Below are 14,077 nucleotides of genomic sequence, written 5' to 3'. Positions count from 1 at the left end.
ATGAAAGCTGAAGTTGGTAAAGAATGGCGAGTCTTGGGTTGACTGAACGTTGCGAAGCTTGTTATGAGAAAACTCGGCCCAGGATAAAGATCCGTCCAGTTATCCGAGTTGGGTATCCAAGATGAAGCAACGGATTAACTGTTCCAGTGATTGATTAGTTTGCTCCGTCTGACTGTTAGTCTGAGGATGATTGCCAGAAGAAAAGTGCAGAGAGATCCCTAGTTGCTTGCAGAAGGCCCGCCAAACTTTGAGATAAATTGGGAGCCTCGATCTGACACAATGACCTTGGGAACCCCATGAAGGCAGAACACCTCCTTAAAAAGATGTCGGATAGTTTGAGGGCATTGCGTAGATCTTTGAGAAGTATGAAGTGGGCCTGTTTTGAAAATCGATCGACTACAACCAGAATGGTGTTCCTACCTTTGGATACAGGTAGTTCCATGATCAAATCCATGGAGAGGTGAGTCCATGGTCGATCCGTGATCGGGAGCTGTTGCAGCAAACCAGGAGGCCTGTTACAGGGAGTCTTTTTCTGAGCACAGGTATGACTGTGGGTCCTTCTGACACTGAGTATTATTATACAGATGGGGATTGAAAAGTTGTTCGCTACAAGTATGTTTCGAACGAAAGGTATCTGGTTAGAAACTTAACGGGGTTAAATGATTTCAAATAAAGTCAGGTAAAGCAGATCGTTTAAAATCAGATGTCACTGAAGTCTTTCTAGCAATGAAATGCTAAACAGACTTCGCTAATGTGTCACTTCATGCCATTATGTATTTAACTCAGAGACACACACACACAAACAGAGACACACACAAACAGAGACACAGACACAACACAAGGAAATTACAGTTACTATAAATATAGAAGTGCAAATAGCTATAACATGAGTTCTAAGTCAAACTTCTTTTTGTTTTGGCACTGAAATTGTGTTTTGATTTTTAATTAAAAACATCACCATCACAAATACAACCTCTGTGACAAAACAGTGACAAAAGACAAAGAAGTTTCACTTAAAATGCACGTGCTCGGCACCCACACACTTTTTTTTACAATGTATTTGGAGGGTGCTTTTTTTATATGTTTTTGTGGGGTGGGGGGTTGTTTAATATGTATTTGGGGGTGGAGGGTTTCTCTATATGTGTAGCCCCCTTTCCCCCCTTGTCTAGGGTGACCACGTGTGACGCTATTACCTGAGTGGCAAACAGGAGGCCTGATCCTCCGCCACTGGGAGCCTGGGGTGTGTGTAATGAATATACTAACAGCGCCTCCACCTGGGTAGGATCCTCAAACAGTGGGATAGCCCCTCCCAAGACAATACAGTCAGTTATTGCACACAAGGGTATATGTAACAGTATTTACTGAACAGTAACTTATAACAACAACTATGCAACATAACACCACATCACAGTATAATGAGCACCCCACCCAGTACCACCAGTGAGTGCCCCAAAAGAACATTGGGTGCTAGGCACCAATACCCTACTGTCCCTTTCCCAGTGTCCAGCTCACTCAAAAGTGTAAGGAGTAGCGCTCTCCCGTGAACTGTTGGTGCACTTGTTGAGGTACCTGCCGAGTACTCCAGTACTCGGTGCGACCGACTTAGAAATGAGGATCCGCGACGTGGCCCTCAGCGATGGTGTCTGCCTCTGCGATGGGTGGATTCCGGTAGGAGGGTCTCACCTTTAAGAGTCTTTGTTAACACCGCGGTGGTCTGGTCCCAGACCACAGACCGCGATCACCACACAGCGTCTTCCGTGTGCCCCCCCCCCCCCCGCCGGGCGCGTGTGTCACAGTGATGACTGGGATCGCAGCCTTACTGTCAGAATCCCAACTGTTAGTATCTCTCAGCCCTATTGGTTACCTGGCAACATGTGGACTGCAGCCCCTGAGGCTCTTGGAACTTGCAGTTCCCCTTGCTGCTATACTCCTATGGAAAGGTAAGGGGACAAACAGGGGACCAGGGGGACCCAGGCTATGTATGTATTTTAGGGGTGTTTTTGTATATGTATTTGGAGGGTGGAGGTTTTTTTTTATGTATTTGGGGGTGAGATTTTTTATTATGTATTTGGGGGGCTGTTTTTTTATATATTCTGGGGTTGTTTTTTTTTTTAATGTATTTGTGGGCTGGTTTTTTTAATGTATTTGGGGGGTGTTTTTTTTATATATTTGGGGGGTGGGGGAAGTTTAATGTATTTGGGGGGTGGTTTTTTAATGTATTTGGGGGTTGGAGGTTTTTTTAATGCATTTGGGAGGTTGAATGCATTCGGGGATGTTTTTTAATGTATTCAGTGGTGTTTTTTTAAATATATTTGGGGGTAGTGGGGTTAATGTGTTTGGGGGTGTTTTTTAATGTATTTCAGGGGTGGGGTTTTTTTTAATGTATTTGGGGGGGTGGGTGGTTTTTTTTAATGTATTTGTTTTTTTATGTATTTGGTGGTGTTTTTTTTTTTAAATGTACTTGAGGGTGGTTTTTAGAAAAAATATTTGAGGGGTGGGGTTTTTTAAAAATATATTTGCGGGTGGGGTTTTAGTTTAATGTATTTGTTGGGGTGTTTTTTTTATGTATTGCGGTGTTTTTTATGTATTTGGGAGGGTGTTATATGTATTTTGGGGTGGTATTTGGGAGTGGGGTTATATGTATTTGGGAGTGAGAGGTTGTATGTATTTGGGGGCGAGAGGGTTGTATATATATTTTGTATATATTTGGGGGGGAGGAGATTTTTTTAATGTATTTGGTGGTGGAAAGATTTTTTGTATTTGGGTGGGGGGGTGGGGCTTTTTAGTATGTATTTTGTGGGGAGGATTATGTGAGGGGGAGGGAATGAGTGAGGAGTGGAGTAATTGGTGGAGGAAGGGGGAGAGAGAGAAGATAGGGGGTGTAAGAGAGGGGGTGAAGTGAGGGAGTGAGTGAGGAAAAGAGGGCGTAAGAGAGAGGCGCAGGGGAGAGAAATACATACGAGGCGGGATTGAGTGAGAGTAGGGTAATTGGTGGAGGGGGGAGATTGAGGAAGAGAGGGAGTGAGACGGTGGGGAGAGAAATACATTTTGGAAGAGGGGGGAAATAAGGGGGGCTCACAACACCGCCGACACGGGTGGGGTGGGGCAGTCATAACTCTAGTCCTGGGCCCCGGGAAATCTGTCTGCAGCCCTGCTTCAGAGTACAGAATTACTCCTCATAGGGTTAAGGACACTGCTTTTGATGTGGATAACCCAAACCCAAGTGTCAGCTCTCTTTGTGACTTTGGACTTGGCTAGTTTATTGCCCCGTGCCCATGGCATGGAAAATTGTAAGCTGTAATCTCTTAGGGGCAGGTACTTGTATATACAGTGCTGTGGAAATTATTTGCGCTACACAGGAAAACATTTATATTACTACCATTTACATATAAATTGTTCTGGACTGCTGGGAACCAGAGGACATTGACTAATGAGACCCAATATTTGGTCGTACAGAGATCACTAGAATGTAATGAACAAAACACTCTGTATTGTTGCATAAAGTATATTAAATTACCATGTGCCAAGATTGCCCTGAATGCAGCAGACATCCCCACTGTGCATGATCAGATTTTTTTCAATTATTTTTTCCCTTTGAAAACCGCCGAAGATAGAAAGCTGGTTTTGCCAAAAGTACTTAAGGAAAATATAAATTTTTCTTGTAAAAAGAGCCAGATGGTTTTTTTTTTCACCCTTGTCGCAATTTATTCTTCAAACAGTATTTTCTTCAATCTTTCCATTTTTTTAACCTCTAAACAGATAAATATGACCACAATCCAATTATGGTACAAAATGTATAAGCATTTTAAACAAAAACACTCATACAATCTATATCAGTATGGTTGTGTCAAGTACTGTAAGTGAGTCAAATATCTTTTTTCTGACTTCTACTTTTGCTCCAAAAACACTCACTGATGCTAGTTGGATAAAAAGGTGCAATATAATGTAACTTTCCGTGTGTCCCTATGACATTCAGGGAGCATCTACAGCAATGGTTCTCAATCTTGTTTGAACATGGGCACCACTGGAAAAAAACATTTTAAATCCCATTGCACCCATGCTCATCACACTTCACTCTCACACTCTTCACGCTCACACACATTACACTCACCCTACTTTTCATACGGTGGGTAACAGCAGATGATGAGTAGCACAGCCAGGAACATCCAACTTCTAACTTGAATGAAGAAGGAGGAAGAAAGCGAGCAACTCCAAAATAGCAATGAGGTCAGGTTCATTGCAGGCTAAAAAGACAATAACAGGACCACACGAACGCACCTACGCGTTTCGTGCAACAGCACTTTATCAAGGTGACAAGATACTACATAAGCTGCCTCTTTATACATACCTGAGTTGTCCATCGCGCTATCGGGTGTGACGTCATGTGTGCTCCTGTTGAGGGCATAGATAACCACAGTGATAACCAATGGTTTACATGGCTATTTGTTTTACATTTGTATTTTAATTTGTATTTTATTGTATTGCACTGTACTGTATATTTAAATGGGGAAAAGTGCTATTAGCCATATTGGGCTAATAGGGATATTGTCCAATCCTGTGTGTGGTGTTGGTGGTAGAAGGGTCTGGGTGAAGGGTGTAGTTGCCCTGGGATGGGTGTTTAGGCCTCCCGGGGGTAGCGGTAGGGGTTAACCCTTAATTACCACTAAGGTAATGAAGGGATTAACCCCACCCTGAAAGGTCTAACCACCCACCCTGGGGCAACTACAACCTTGACCGACCCCCTCGACCACAAACAAATCAGGTACTGATGGTTAACCACTTCATTACCTTACCGGATATCCACCAAGGTAATGAAGCTCTGCTTTTATTTTATTTTTATTACATAGGATTGCAGCAGAGGGTCTCCAGAGCTGAACTGCATGACTTTTAGGTCTGTGGACCCCTGCTCCCAGAGATACAGGCCTCCTGCAAGTTTAAATGTCCCGTCACATGCTGCGGGAGATTTAAACTTGCAGGAGATACCGGCAGCCAATACGGAGGTATGTACCTCGGGAAGAAGGGTGACCTGAAATTAATGCGGTTAAGCTCCGGAAACCCCCTGCTTGAATCCTATGTACTACAAATTTAAATAAAAACAGAGTGATCTCTTGTAAGAGCTGTGCAGTGAGATGCAGCTTCTCTCTGTTCTTTCTGTACAGCTCTTACAGACTGATGGAGGAAAATCGTACCTTAGATCATTTCGATGTAAAGCAACTACAAACTAATGTGGTATGTCATTTTTTTAACAAACGATATATACTGTAACATGCGATTTGCAATAGTGAATACCATTTTTCACAAACTTCATACTGTGTGCTTGGAACAAGCCAACAAATTCGATGTTGCAATTAAATTATCGAAACTGCAAGAATAGACCCCTAAAACTTGGGCATGGTGCTCTGATCAGCACTATCGCAGCTTAATGAATACATAATAATAGGTAAAAAAAATATCAAAATCACTTTCCTAAGCGTAAATTTAACCGTAAAACAAATTTTGTTTGAATTGATGAATAGGAAATATTTTTTTTTTTATTCCTTCATGTAATTCTGACAAGCACTTTTTACTAATCTGCTTCCTGGTATACTCACATTTGATCATTCTCTAACACATTGCCCCAGAGTCATCAAAGTGCGATCAGCTATATCTCGCCCGAATCAGCGATATCTGCTATAAAAGGCAATGGCGAATGTTGATGATTCGGGCACAATACAGCCGATCGTACTTCGATTAATTCGGAGCAATGTATGTATGTTATGTCTAGCACAATTAAACTAGACTAGCCTACACTGAGTCAGAAAACCATGTTATAATAAGTTAGTTTGTGTGCAATTTAGTAATTGGCTTGGCATGGTGAACAGATCACTAACCTTGCAAAAATAGCATGTTTCAAGATTTTTAAATATATATAAACATTCACAAATATTGTACACAATGTAGAATATAAAGCAATGGGGAAGGGGCTGTTTGTATGTCTATTATACAGTATAAGAATAAGAACTTACATGTCCATCTTGGCCGGTGAAAATCTGTGCTGCGTTCTGCTTCTTGGTTTCTATTTCTGATGCTAATCTTCAAAACAGTTGGGTCGGGTTTTTTTCAGTAACCGTGTACGGATGCCAGACAGTGGTCTTGTTCTCTCAATCCAAACACTATGTTATTCAAGAGGATTTTAGTGCCATTAATAAAATTTTAAAGTGTTATCACACAAACGTATTCAGAGCTTTACTTCAACCGAACAACTAAGTTGCTGCCTTTAATAGACATTTGTCCCATGGGTTTTCCCCCCATTAGGCTAGATTAAGTGACTCTTCTGAAGCACAATAGCAGATTGTGCCCTGTGGTTTAGCCGCTGGCTGTGGTTGACTGATATCCAACCCCATGAATCCCTGCTGAGTACATAAGCTGCGTGAGCTGCAGTAAATGCATTTAATCTGCATAAAATGTATCTGAACTGTGCACAGGCCTTTTCTTGCAGCGTCTTTATATAGAGCTATGAACAGTTTCCACTATTTCCAGTTACTCTGACATGTAACATCAGTAAGTGATTTACACACTTTCTGTTTTTGAAATTGTTTTTATCATTGAACTGGCTATGTGAGTGTTTATAACTCAGTTTGGAAATGGTGTTTGAATGAAAGTATTCACGTACAGTATTTACTTACTATTTTACACTTCCAAATAAATTCATCCATTCATCAAGTAATTAATTAAAGCAACAATCCAGCTAGATTTTTTTTTTTTTAATTCTATTCTTCAATTTCTACAATAATTACAAATTTAAAATGGAAGTGAGGCTCTTTGAGGCCCGAGCCCCAGATAGTTCTTCTGTTTACTGATCTCTCCAAAAGCTCTTCTAAACGTATAAGCCACATTATAATGGCAGCTAGATGCTGTGTGGCTGTGAGGATTCGCCATTCTGGTGCTTCTGTCCCTTTAACCCTTACTCGCTCATCTGATACCTGTGGCACTCAAGAGAGGCAACCTAACGGTGGTACTTACGTGCGGTGCGCGAGCACTGGGCGGGTTCCGTCGGCCTCTTCTGCTTCTGGGTACAGGGCGTGCTCCTGTTCCCCTGGCATTGACGCGCGGCGCGAGCGCTGTGCGCGGTCTCCCTGACGGTCTGCGGTCTCCGCCCCTTGTTCCCGCCACACCCTGACGTCAGGACAACACAGCGTGGCTGTGCTCCGTGCTCCTCCTCTGTTCCCGCGGTCCCGCTTCTGTTCTCTGCCCCCGTACTGGCGCGGGTGTCGTGGCGCACGATGACGGTGCGCAACCAGGTCGCCAGTATGATGCGTGGGTTGCGCGCGTGCACAGTCTGATGCGGTCTCAATTGGCTGTGCAATAGGATGCACCTGCACGATCCAGCAGCCTATCAGGAACCGCAGCCCCAATTCCTGATGCCTCCCATTGGTGGGAGGTCCTTTAAATATGCTCTCTGCACTTCCATACCTCGCCGAGCATAACTTCTGTGTGTGACGCTGAACCTCACTACTCCATGCCTGTCTGCCTTACCTTACTGCCTGTCCTTGCCTGGAACCTTGTACCTTGTGATATTCTCCTGCGCTGACCTTGGCTTTGGATACGACGACGCTACTCTCTCCTGCACTGACCCTGGCATTGGAATACGACGACGCTGATTTTTCCTGCACTGACCCTGGCTTTGGCTCTACAACTGCTCTACACTCTCCAATCCTGACTCCGGCTACGTACCCCAACGATCCGCTACTCCTAGACCCGGCAAGTACCACATTTACGCTGTCCTCTATTACCCTGATCCAGCCTGCAAGACTATCCTACACTCTAGACGTGCCCTCACGGTTGTGATCGGCGTTCTATACCAATCCCTACCTCAGCCCCACGGTCGCGCCTCGTTTGTGGTGAGCTACACGTTACAGTGGCAGCCCTATGGAGGAAAAGTAAAGCCTCAGATACGAATGCGGTTAAAGGCAGGATTTGGCATTTCTTGACCATGGAGAGGCTCATGGCCTTTCTGAGGAAGAGAATGTTTATGGTAACATGGGGCCCATGGCTGGCATCTGAATGTAGCCTTGGGCTTGATATAGAGTTAGCTCTCTTGTAATATTTCTCACGAGTTGAATTAGGGTTGATAGACAAGTGCTGGAGCTGATGGATATGGCACAACACGGGGTCCTGGTGGAAAGTCAGCGGGATCTAGGCAGTAACTTCTCCTTTTGGGGGGCAGGGGTGGGGTTATGTTTATATTTACTCACATGCGAGTCTACATAATAATAATAATAATAATAGCATGTTCTTGTATAGCGCTGCTAATTGTACGCAGCGCTTTACAGAGACATTTTGCAGGCACAGGTCCCTGCCCCGTAGAGCTTACAATCTATGTTTTTGGTGCCTGAGGCACAGAGAAATAAAGTGACTTGCCCAAGGTCACAAGGAGTGGACACCGGGAATTGAACCAGGCTCCCCTGCAGCAATCTCAGTGTCAGTCAGTGTCTTTACTCACTGAGCCACTCCTTCTCTTATACATAGCTTTGTTCTGCTCCTTATTTCTGTGTGTTATGTTCCCTCTTCTTCTTTTTGTACCACATAATATCTGTTAAGATAAACAGTTTAAAAAAACAAATGTTGGGCCAACCTCTTACAAAGGTGAGAAATGTTAATGACTGCAGCCGCATCATCTGGAAGAATCATTTCAGTAGTTGTAAAAGGTTATCGATATTTGAATATATGGATGGAAATTCTCTCACAACTTACGATCCGTAGTAAAAGTAACTTTCTCTTTTGAATTATTAATAAGACGTCATAAAGAATGTAATGTTACCACTTTCCTTTATAGGCATCACAATAACTTTGCTGTGTAGATGGTTCCTGTATTCTATCCAAAGCTAAAGCAGCACAAACAGTACTAGCTGAGTATTGAATCTGTTCTTGCAGGAACCAGTGATGATGAGCTTAACAATTCAGTAAGCTTTGCAGGAGGCTGCTGGTGTATATCATTTTATCAACATAACTAAGATTATGAGAAATATAACAATGACTATGTAAAGCTCTAGAAATGATTGCTGACTGGTGAAAAGTCTTGATGGGAGTGGAAACAACATTTATATAAAACAACTTTAAACCTTTTCCAGAAAAGCATGGAAAGGTAAGATACGGTCAGTACATCCAAAAATAACAAACAGGAACATTGCAAGTAGATATTTTAGTGTCTTGCCATAATATAAGCAATGTTTATCTGTTATTGGAATTCACTCCCAAAAAATCTTCCACGGGATGATTGTGAATAAATTATGGACAGGAGGGCTATAGAGAAGAGAAAGGGTCTTGGGTTACTGGTCTTCCATTTTGTCTCCTCTGTTTTGTGTGTGTATATCTGATAAGAGTTTTTTTGGTCATTCTGTGTACGTGATGGAATGTGTGGTTGGGCAAGGTTTGCTCTGGGATTATCCCAGGTAAATCATATACTTCCTGGGAATTTAAACCTAAGTTTGGGAAAAACAGCTATTATGGGATAGCTGGAATGTGCAATGTGGAACTTGTGGATTAGATGAAGTGGTAATATATGCATATAAGATAAGGGTTATATGTAATGTATAAATACTGGGATGACCCCACCTCAGATCACACTGAAACTGCTTGTTGATGTGTCATCTCCTTGTGCACTCGTAAATAAAGATTCCTTGATACTAACCGAACCTGCCTGCAGTTCTTGGTGCCCCAGAAAAGTCACATGATATATATGTAAAGACGTTTCCTCACATGCTGGACACAAAACAATTTATGTTGAGTAAAAAGGTGACAAAAAAACATCCATCGTACAATGTACAGCAAATAAAAATACTACTTGTGGGGACATTTGCATGTCTCACACAGGTCTGCAACCCTGTCTTTCCCGATTATCTATTAGCATACAATGCTTCCTTTGTAGCCAAGGATTCTGGGTAATGACATGCAAATGAGCACTCGCAGTGTGTCACTTTTTGCTTTCTTGTTCCTTTTAAATGGACCCCTACAAGCTTATTCCTGCCGTATTACACAGCTTTTACGTACAGCCTGGGTTAAAGAAGTGTATAGGCAGAAAACCTGCTCACAGACAGCTCTTTCAATCTTTGGGGCCTCACATGCTGGAAACCTTATGACAATGTCTGAAGTTACTAAAAAAGTGGTTGTGTACAAATCTTTATTGTCATGGTTCCCCTGATTAAGCAAATAGGAGAAACATGTGTAGCCCTGGTAAGAAATGGGGCTATATGTCTATCCTCCTACTGGTATAAGCCCTGCTAAGGGCAGGCTGCCAGTAGTTATCATGGGTTTCCCCCGCTTCAAGCCCTGCCCTGAGTGGTGGAGGTAGGCCACCTGATTCTGTGTCTAAGGCAAGAGACATAGGGGAGGGGCCTGCCAAAGTCATAAAGGGCAGTGCACAATCAATTTAGGTGTGTTGAGTCAGTAGTGTGTCAGTTCTGAGTAATGAGTTGGAGAGGATTAGTGTGTTACATTTGGAGGAGCTCAGGCAGGCCCTCAGTAGAGCTGATAGAGCTACGGTGGACCAGTGCCTCTCACCCTGCCTAGGGGGTGAGGGAAGAGCTAGCCCCACCCTGAGTGCCCGTGACTTGGGGTGGTGGCAGGGAGACAGTGAGCACCCACAGACCATCCTGAGGGTGTGCAGTGTGGAGGAAGAGAAGACCCTGTACCTGCCATACCATATGCTGTTGTTGCTGCAATAACTCTGCTGTGTGCTGCTGCAATAAAGAAAGCTGCTGCTGTTTTACAAAGACTTGAGTGAGACTGAAATCTCTCACCCCTGAGTGGGGTTCTCTGGAAGGATTTCACCATACCCTGATAGGGCTTGCCAGATATGGAGGCGTTGCACCACTAGAACCAGATGAAGGCAAGAACCCCAGAAACCTGTCCCTGTTGTCCCCCATACCATCGCGGGAGACTCAGGCCCTCCTGTTCCTCACAGGTATGCACCACCTAGACACATGTAGCCAGACCTTAGTACACCCTAGGGGTCCGATCTGCAAACGGGGGGGGGGGGGCGTCTATGGGTTACAGATGCTTACACCAAGATGCATGGTGATAATATATTAGGTCCTGACTTATGGGGGTAAACGTGGTATGAATAAATGGATCCTTTCAAAGCCGCGAAAATGTGGATCAAGCAGTACCCCAGTATGCATCAGGTTGCAATTAGGGCTTCCACACATGGTTCTACAGTCTCTTATAGGCAGAAAGAAACATTGGGGGTCGGTGTACTGTATCAAGGTAAATTTGAAGCACAATTGATGCAGTTTCACGATGAGTGAGGGTATCAAGGTTCTTTGCTCTAATTCTGCCCTATGTTCACCAGGTTTCTGTTATAATGTGATGTATCAAATTCTGAGTCTCTGCATGTAATTTTTTCTCTAATAATTCTACACGAGGTCTGATGTGTCAAAAAAACTCTCTTTCTTACAGTTTCTTACATTTGACAGAAAATAATATAGTGTAGTGCAGGGGGGCGCAAACTTTTTTCCCTGCGCCCCCCTGCCGGCTGTCCCCTCACTCCCGCGCCCCCCCCCCCCCCAACCCCAACTTACCCTCGCACCGGCGTAATGACGTCACGTTGCCATAGCAACGTGACGTCACATGACCTCGCAGCGTCATTTTGACGCCGCGTTGCCATGGCGACGCCGGGAGGAAGCCGCCGGAGCCACGGGTAAGTATGGTTTACAGAGGCCCTGCAGCTCCCCCCGCACTTAATTTAAGTGCCTTCGGGAAGCGCGCGGGGCCTCTGTAAACCCCGCGCCCCCGTCGGCAGTCTCGCGCCCCCCCTGGGGGTCGCGCCCCACAGATTGCGCACCGCTGGTGTAGTGTATCAACGATACATAGTGAGATGGAGTCAATTAAGTCAATGGAAATTTCTGTGCAATAGTGCCCCAATCGGCACTATGGCAGTTTAACACCATTAATTCCCAAATGATAGATGGATAAGGAATGGCAAATTATTAGCATCAATAGCCTTATATAGATGCAGCGTGATTTAATTTCACTGTGCGGCACTTGGAGCAAGTGGAGCGTGGCCAAGTACAGCTGTGATCGCGACCAAGAGCGATCACGGCCAGGGTTGTCCCCTTCTGGTCAAGGCTAACCCAGAGATTTTTTACAATTCATTTTATTTATTTATTATATTTTTAATTTATATACCGGTATTTATATATTTAACTCTCTTACCTTCTCCAGCAGTGGCATCATCCAGTGGCATCTCCATTTTCGTGGTCCCGTCAACATGGCTCCGCAATATCAAATGGCGTCACATTGCCATGATAACAGAATGTCCTGTGGTGCCGCATTAGCATGACAACGTGGTGCAGTGGCGTCATGTTGCTGTGACAATGGGACGTCCTGTGGCATTACCGTGACAACGTGATGGCTCATTGCGCCGTAACGTCCCATTGTCATAGCAACAGGGGAAATGCCGCCGGATGATGCCACCAGTGCAGAAGGTAAGAAGAAGGTAAGAGCCGATACCCGCACGTATCCCTGCACCAAACATCCTATCTGGCCCTGTTCCACCAAGGGGTTTAAAACCTAAACCCGTAACCCGGTGATACCTAGCAGAAACCGTAGTGTAAGGGTCGAGTGGTGGCAACCATGACGCACCGAGTGACACTCCCAGAAGGATTAACGCAGTGGGGGTCCCTCCTTGTGAATGGAACACCCACAGCATTAATCCAACGGCCCACCACAGTCTGTAAGAGTTGTGCAGAAAGATCAGAGAGACACAGTCCCCCTCTCTGTGTCTCCCTGTGCAGCTTTACAGCAGATCTCACTATTTTTATTATTATTTTTAGTGCGCAGTATTGAAGCAGGGCATCTCCAGAGCTAAGCCGCATTAATAATAGGTCCAGGGACCCCATGTTTCCCGAGGTACAGGCCTTGTATGGGGTGCCAGTATCTCCTGCAAGTTTAACTCCCCATGTCATGGCCCATGTGACCGGGACATTTAAACAGCACCAGATTCCCAGACCTGAAATGAATGGAGTTCAGCTCTGGAGACCTCCTGCTTCAATATGGCATACTTAAAATAAAAATAAACTAAAAGCAAAGATTCATTATCTTAGTGGCAAACTGCTACGGTACTGAAGGGGTTAAACCCTCCCGCCTTACCACTCACCCCACCCCTCGAGACTAATGACCAATATCCCTATAAGCCAAATGAGGCTTGAAGTGGTTTTGGACATTAATCAAAATAAAATACACATACAGTAATTAACAAAAATAAAGAAACATTTGAAACATAAAACCATTGATTGTCACAGTGGATTACTAGACGACGACGATCGGCCTGTAGTTTCGAACTGCGGGAGGAGTTGAGAAGGGTAGACTGAATCCTGGACCATGTGGTTTGGAGGGAAGAAATGCGTTCATCTACGGCTGGTACTCCAGAAGGAATGTTGGGGATGGGAAGACAGGGAGGGTGGAACCCATAATTTATAAAGAAGGGTATTTATAACTCCCGGGTAGACTCGTTTTTTGCAGAATTGACGGCATATTCTGCCCAAGAGAGGAGTTGAGCCCAATCATCCTGGAAATCGGATATAAAACATCTCAGGTACTTCTCCAGGGATTGATTGATTCTCTCCGTTTGTCCATTGGACTGAGGATGATAGGCGGAAGAGAAGGAAGAAGAGATGCCCAATCTCTTCGTGAAAGCTCTCCAAAATTTGGATACGAACTGAGAACCTCTGTCAGAAACAATGGACGAAGGAATCCCATGAATCCGGAAAATCTGCTCCGTAAAGATATCAGCAAGGGCGGGGGAGGTGGGTAATCCTTTAAGTGGAATGAAATGGGACATCTTCGAGAACCTGTCCACGACCACCAAGATAGTGTTCATTCCTCTGGACCTGGGCAACTCCACGATGAAGTCCATAGAAATGTGGGACTAGGGGCGGTCGGGAACTGGAAGGGGTAACAGAACACCCTGAGGCTTTTGACGGAGAGTCTTGCTTTGAGCGCACGTGGGACATGCGCGGGTAAACTCCAGAATATCTTGAGACATCCTTGGCCACCAGAAATTCAGATGAATGAGCTCAGTAGTCTTCTTAAAACCTGG

The 14,077-nt window shown here is 44.4% G+C and overlaps 1 protein-coding gene across 2 annotated transcripts in view; it reads right to left on the bottom strand.

The window, feature by feature from the left end:
- Positions 1–6,345, bottom strand: part of LOC142489292 (uncharacterized) — an 88,605-nt gene extending 82,260 nt beyond the window's left edge. For both annotated transcript variants that reach the window (XR_012799834.1, XM_075589795.1), the window contains exons 1-2: positions 6,006–6,345; positions 4,349–4,392 (exon numbers count right to left, since the gene is read on the bottom strand). Coding sequence is in view for 1 of the 2 variants with exons in the window: in XM_075589795.1 (XP_075445910.1) it covers positions 4,349–4,384 (36 nt within the window). In the remaining variant the exon portion in view is untranslated. The remainder of the gene's footprint in view (positions 1–4,348; positions 4,393–6,005) is intronic.
- Between the last annotated feature and the right edge of the window lie 7,732 nt (positions 6,346–14,077).

Source organism: Ascaphus truei, chromosome 3 (genome assembly GCF_040206685.1).
Source record: "Ascaphus truei isolate aAscTru1 chromosome 3, aAscTru1.hap1, whole genome shotgun sequence".
NCBI classification, from domain to species: Eukaryota; Metazoa; Chordata; class Amphibia; order Anura; family Ascaphidae; genus Ascaphus; species Ascaphus truei.
Note: the sequence above shows the minus strand (reverse complement) of the source record. Positions and strands in the feature narration are given on the sequence as shown.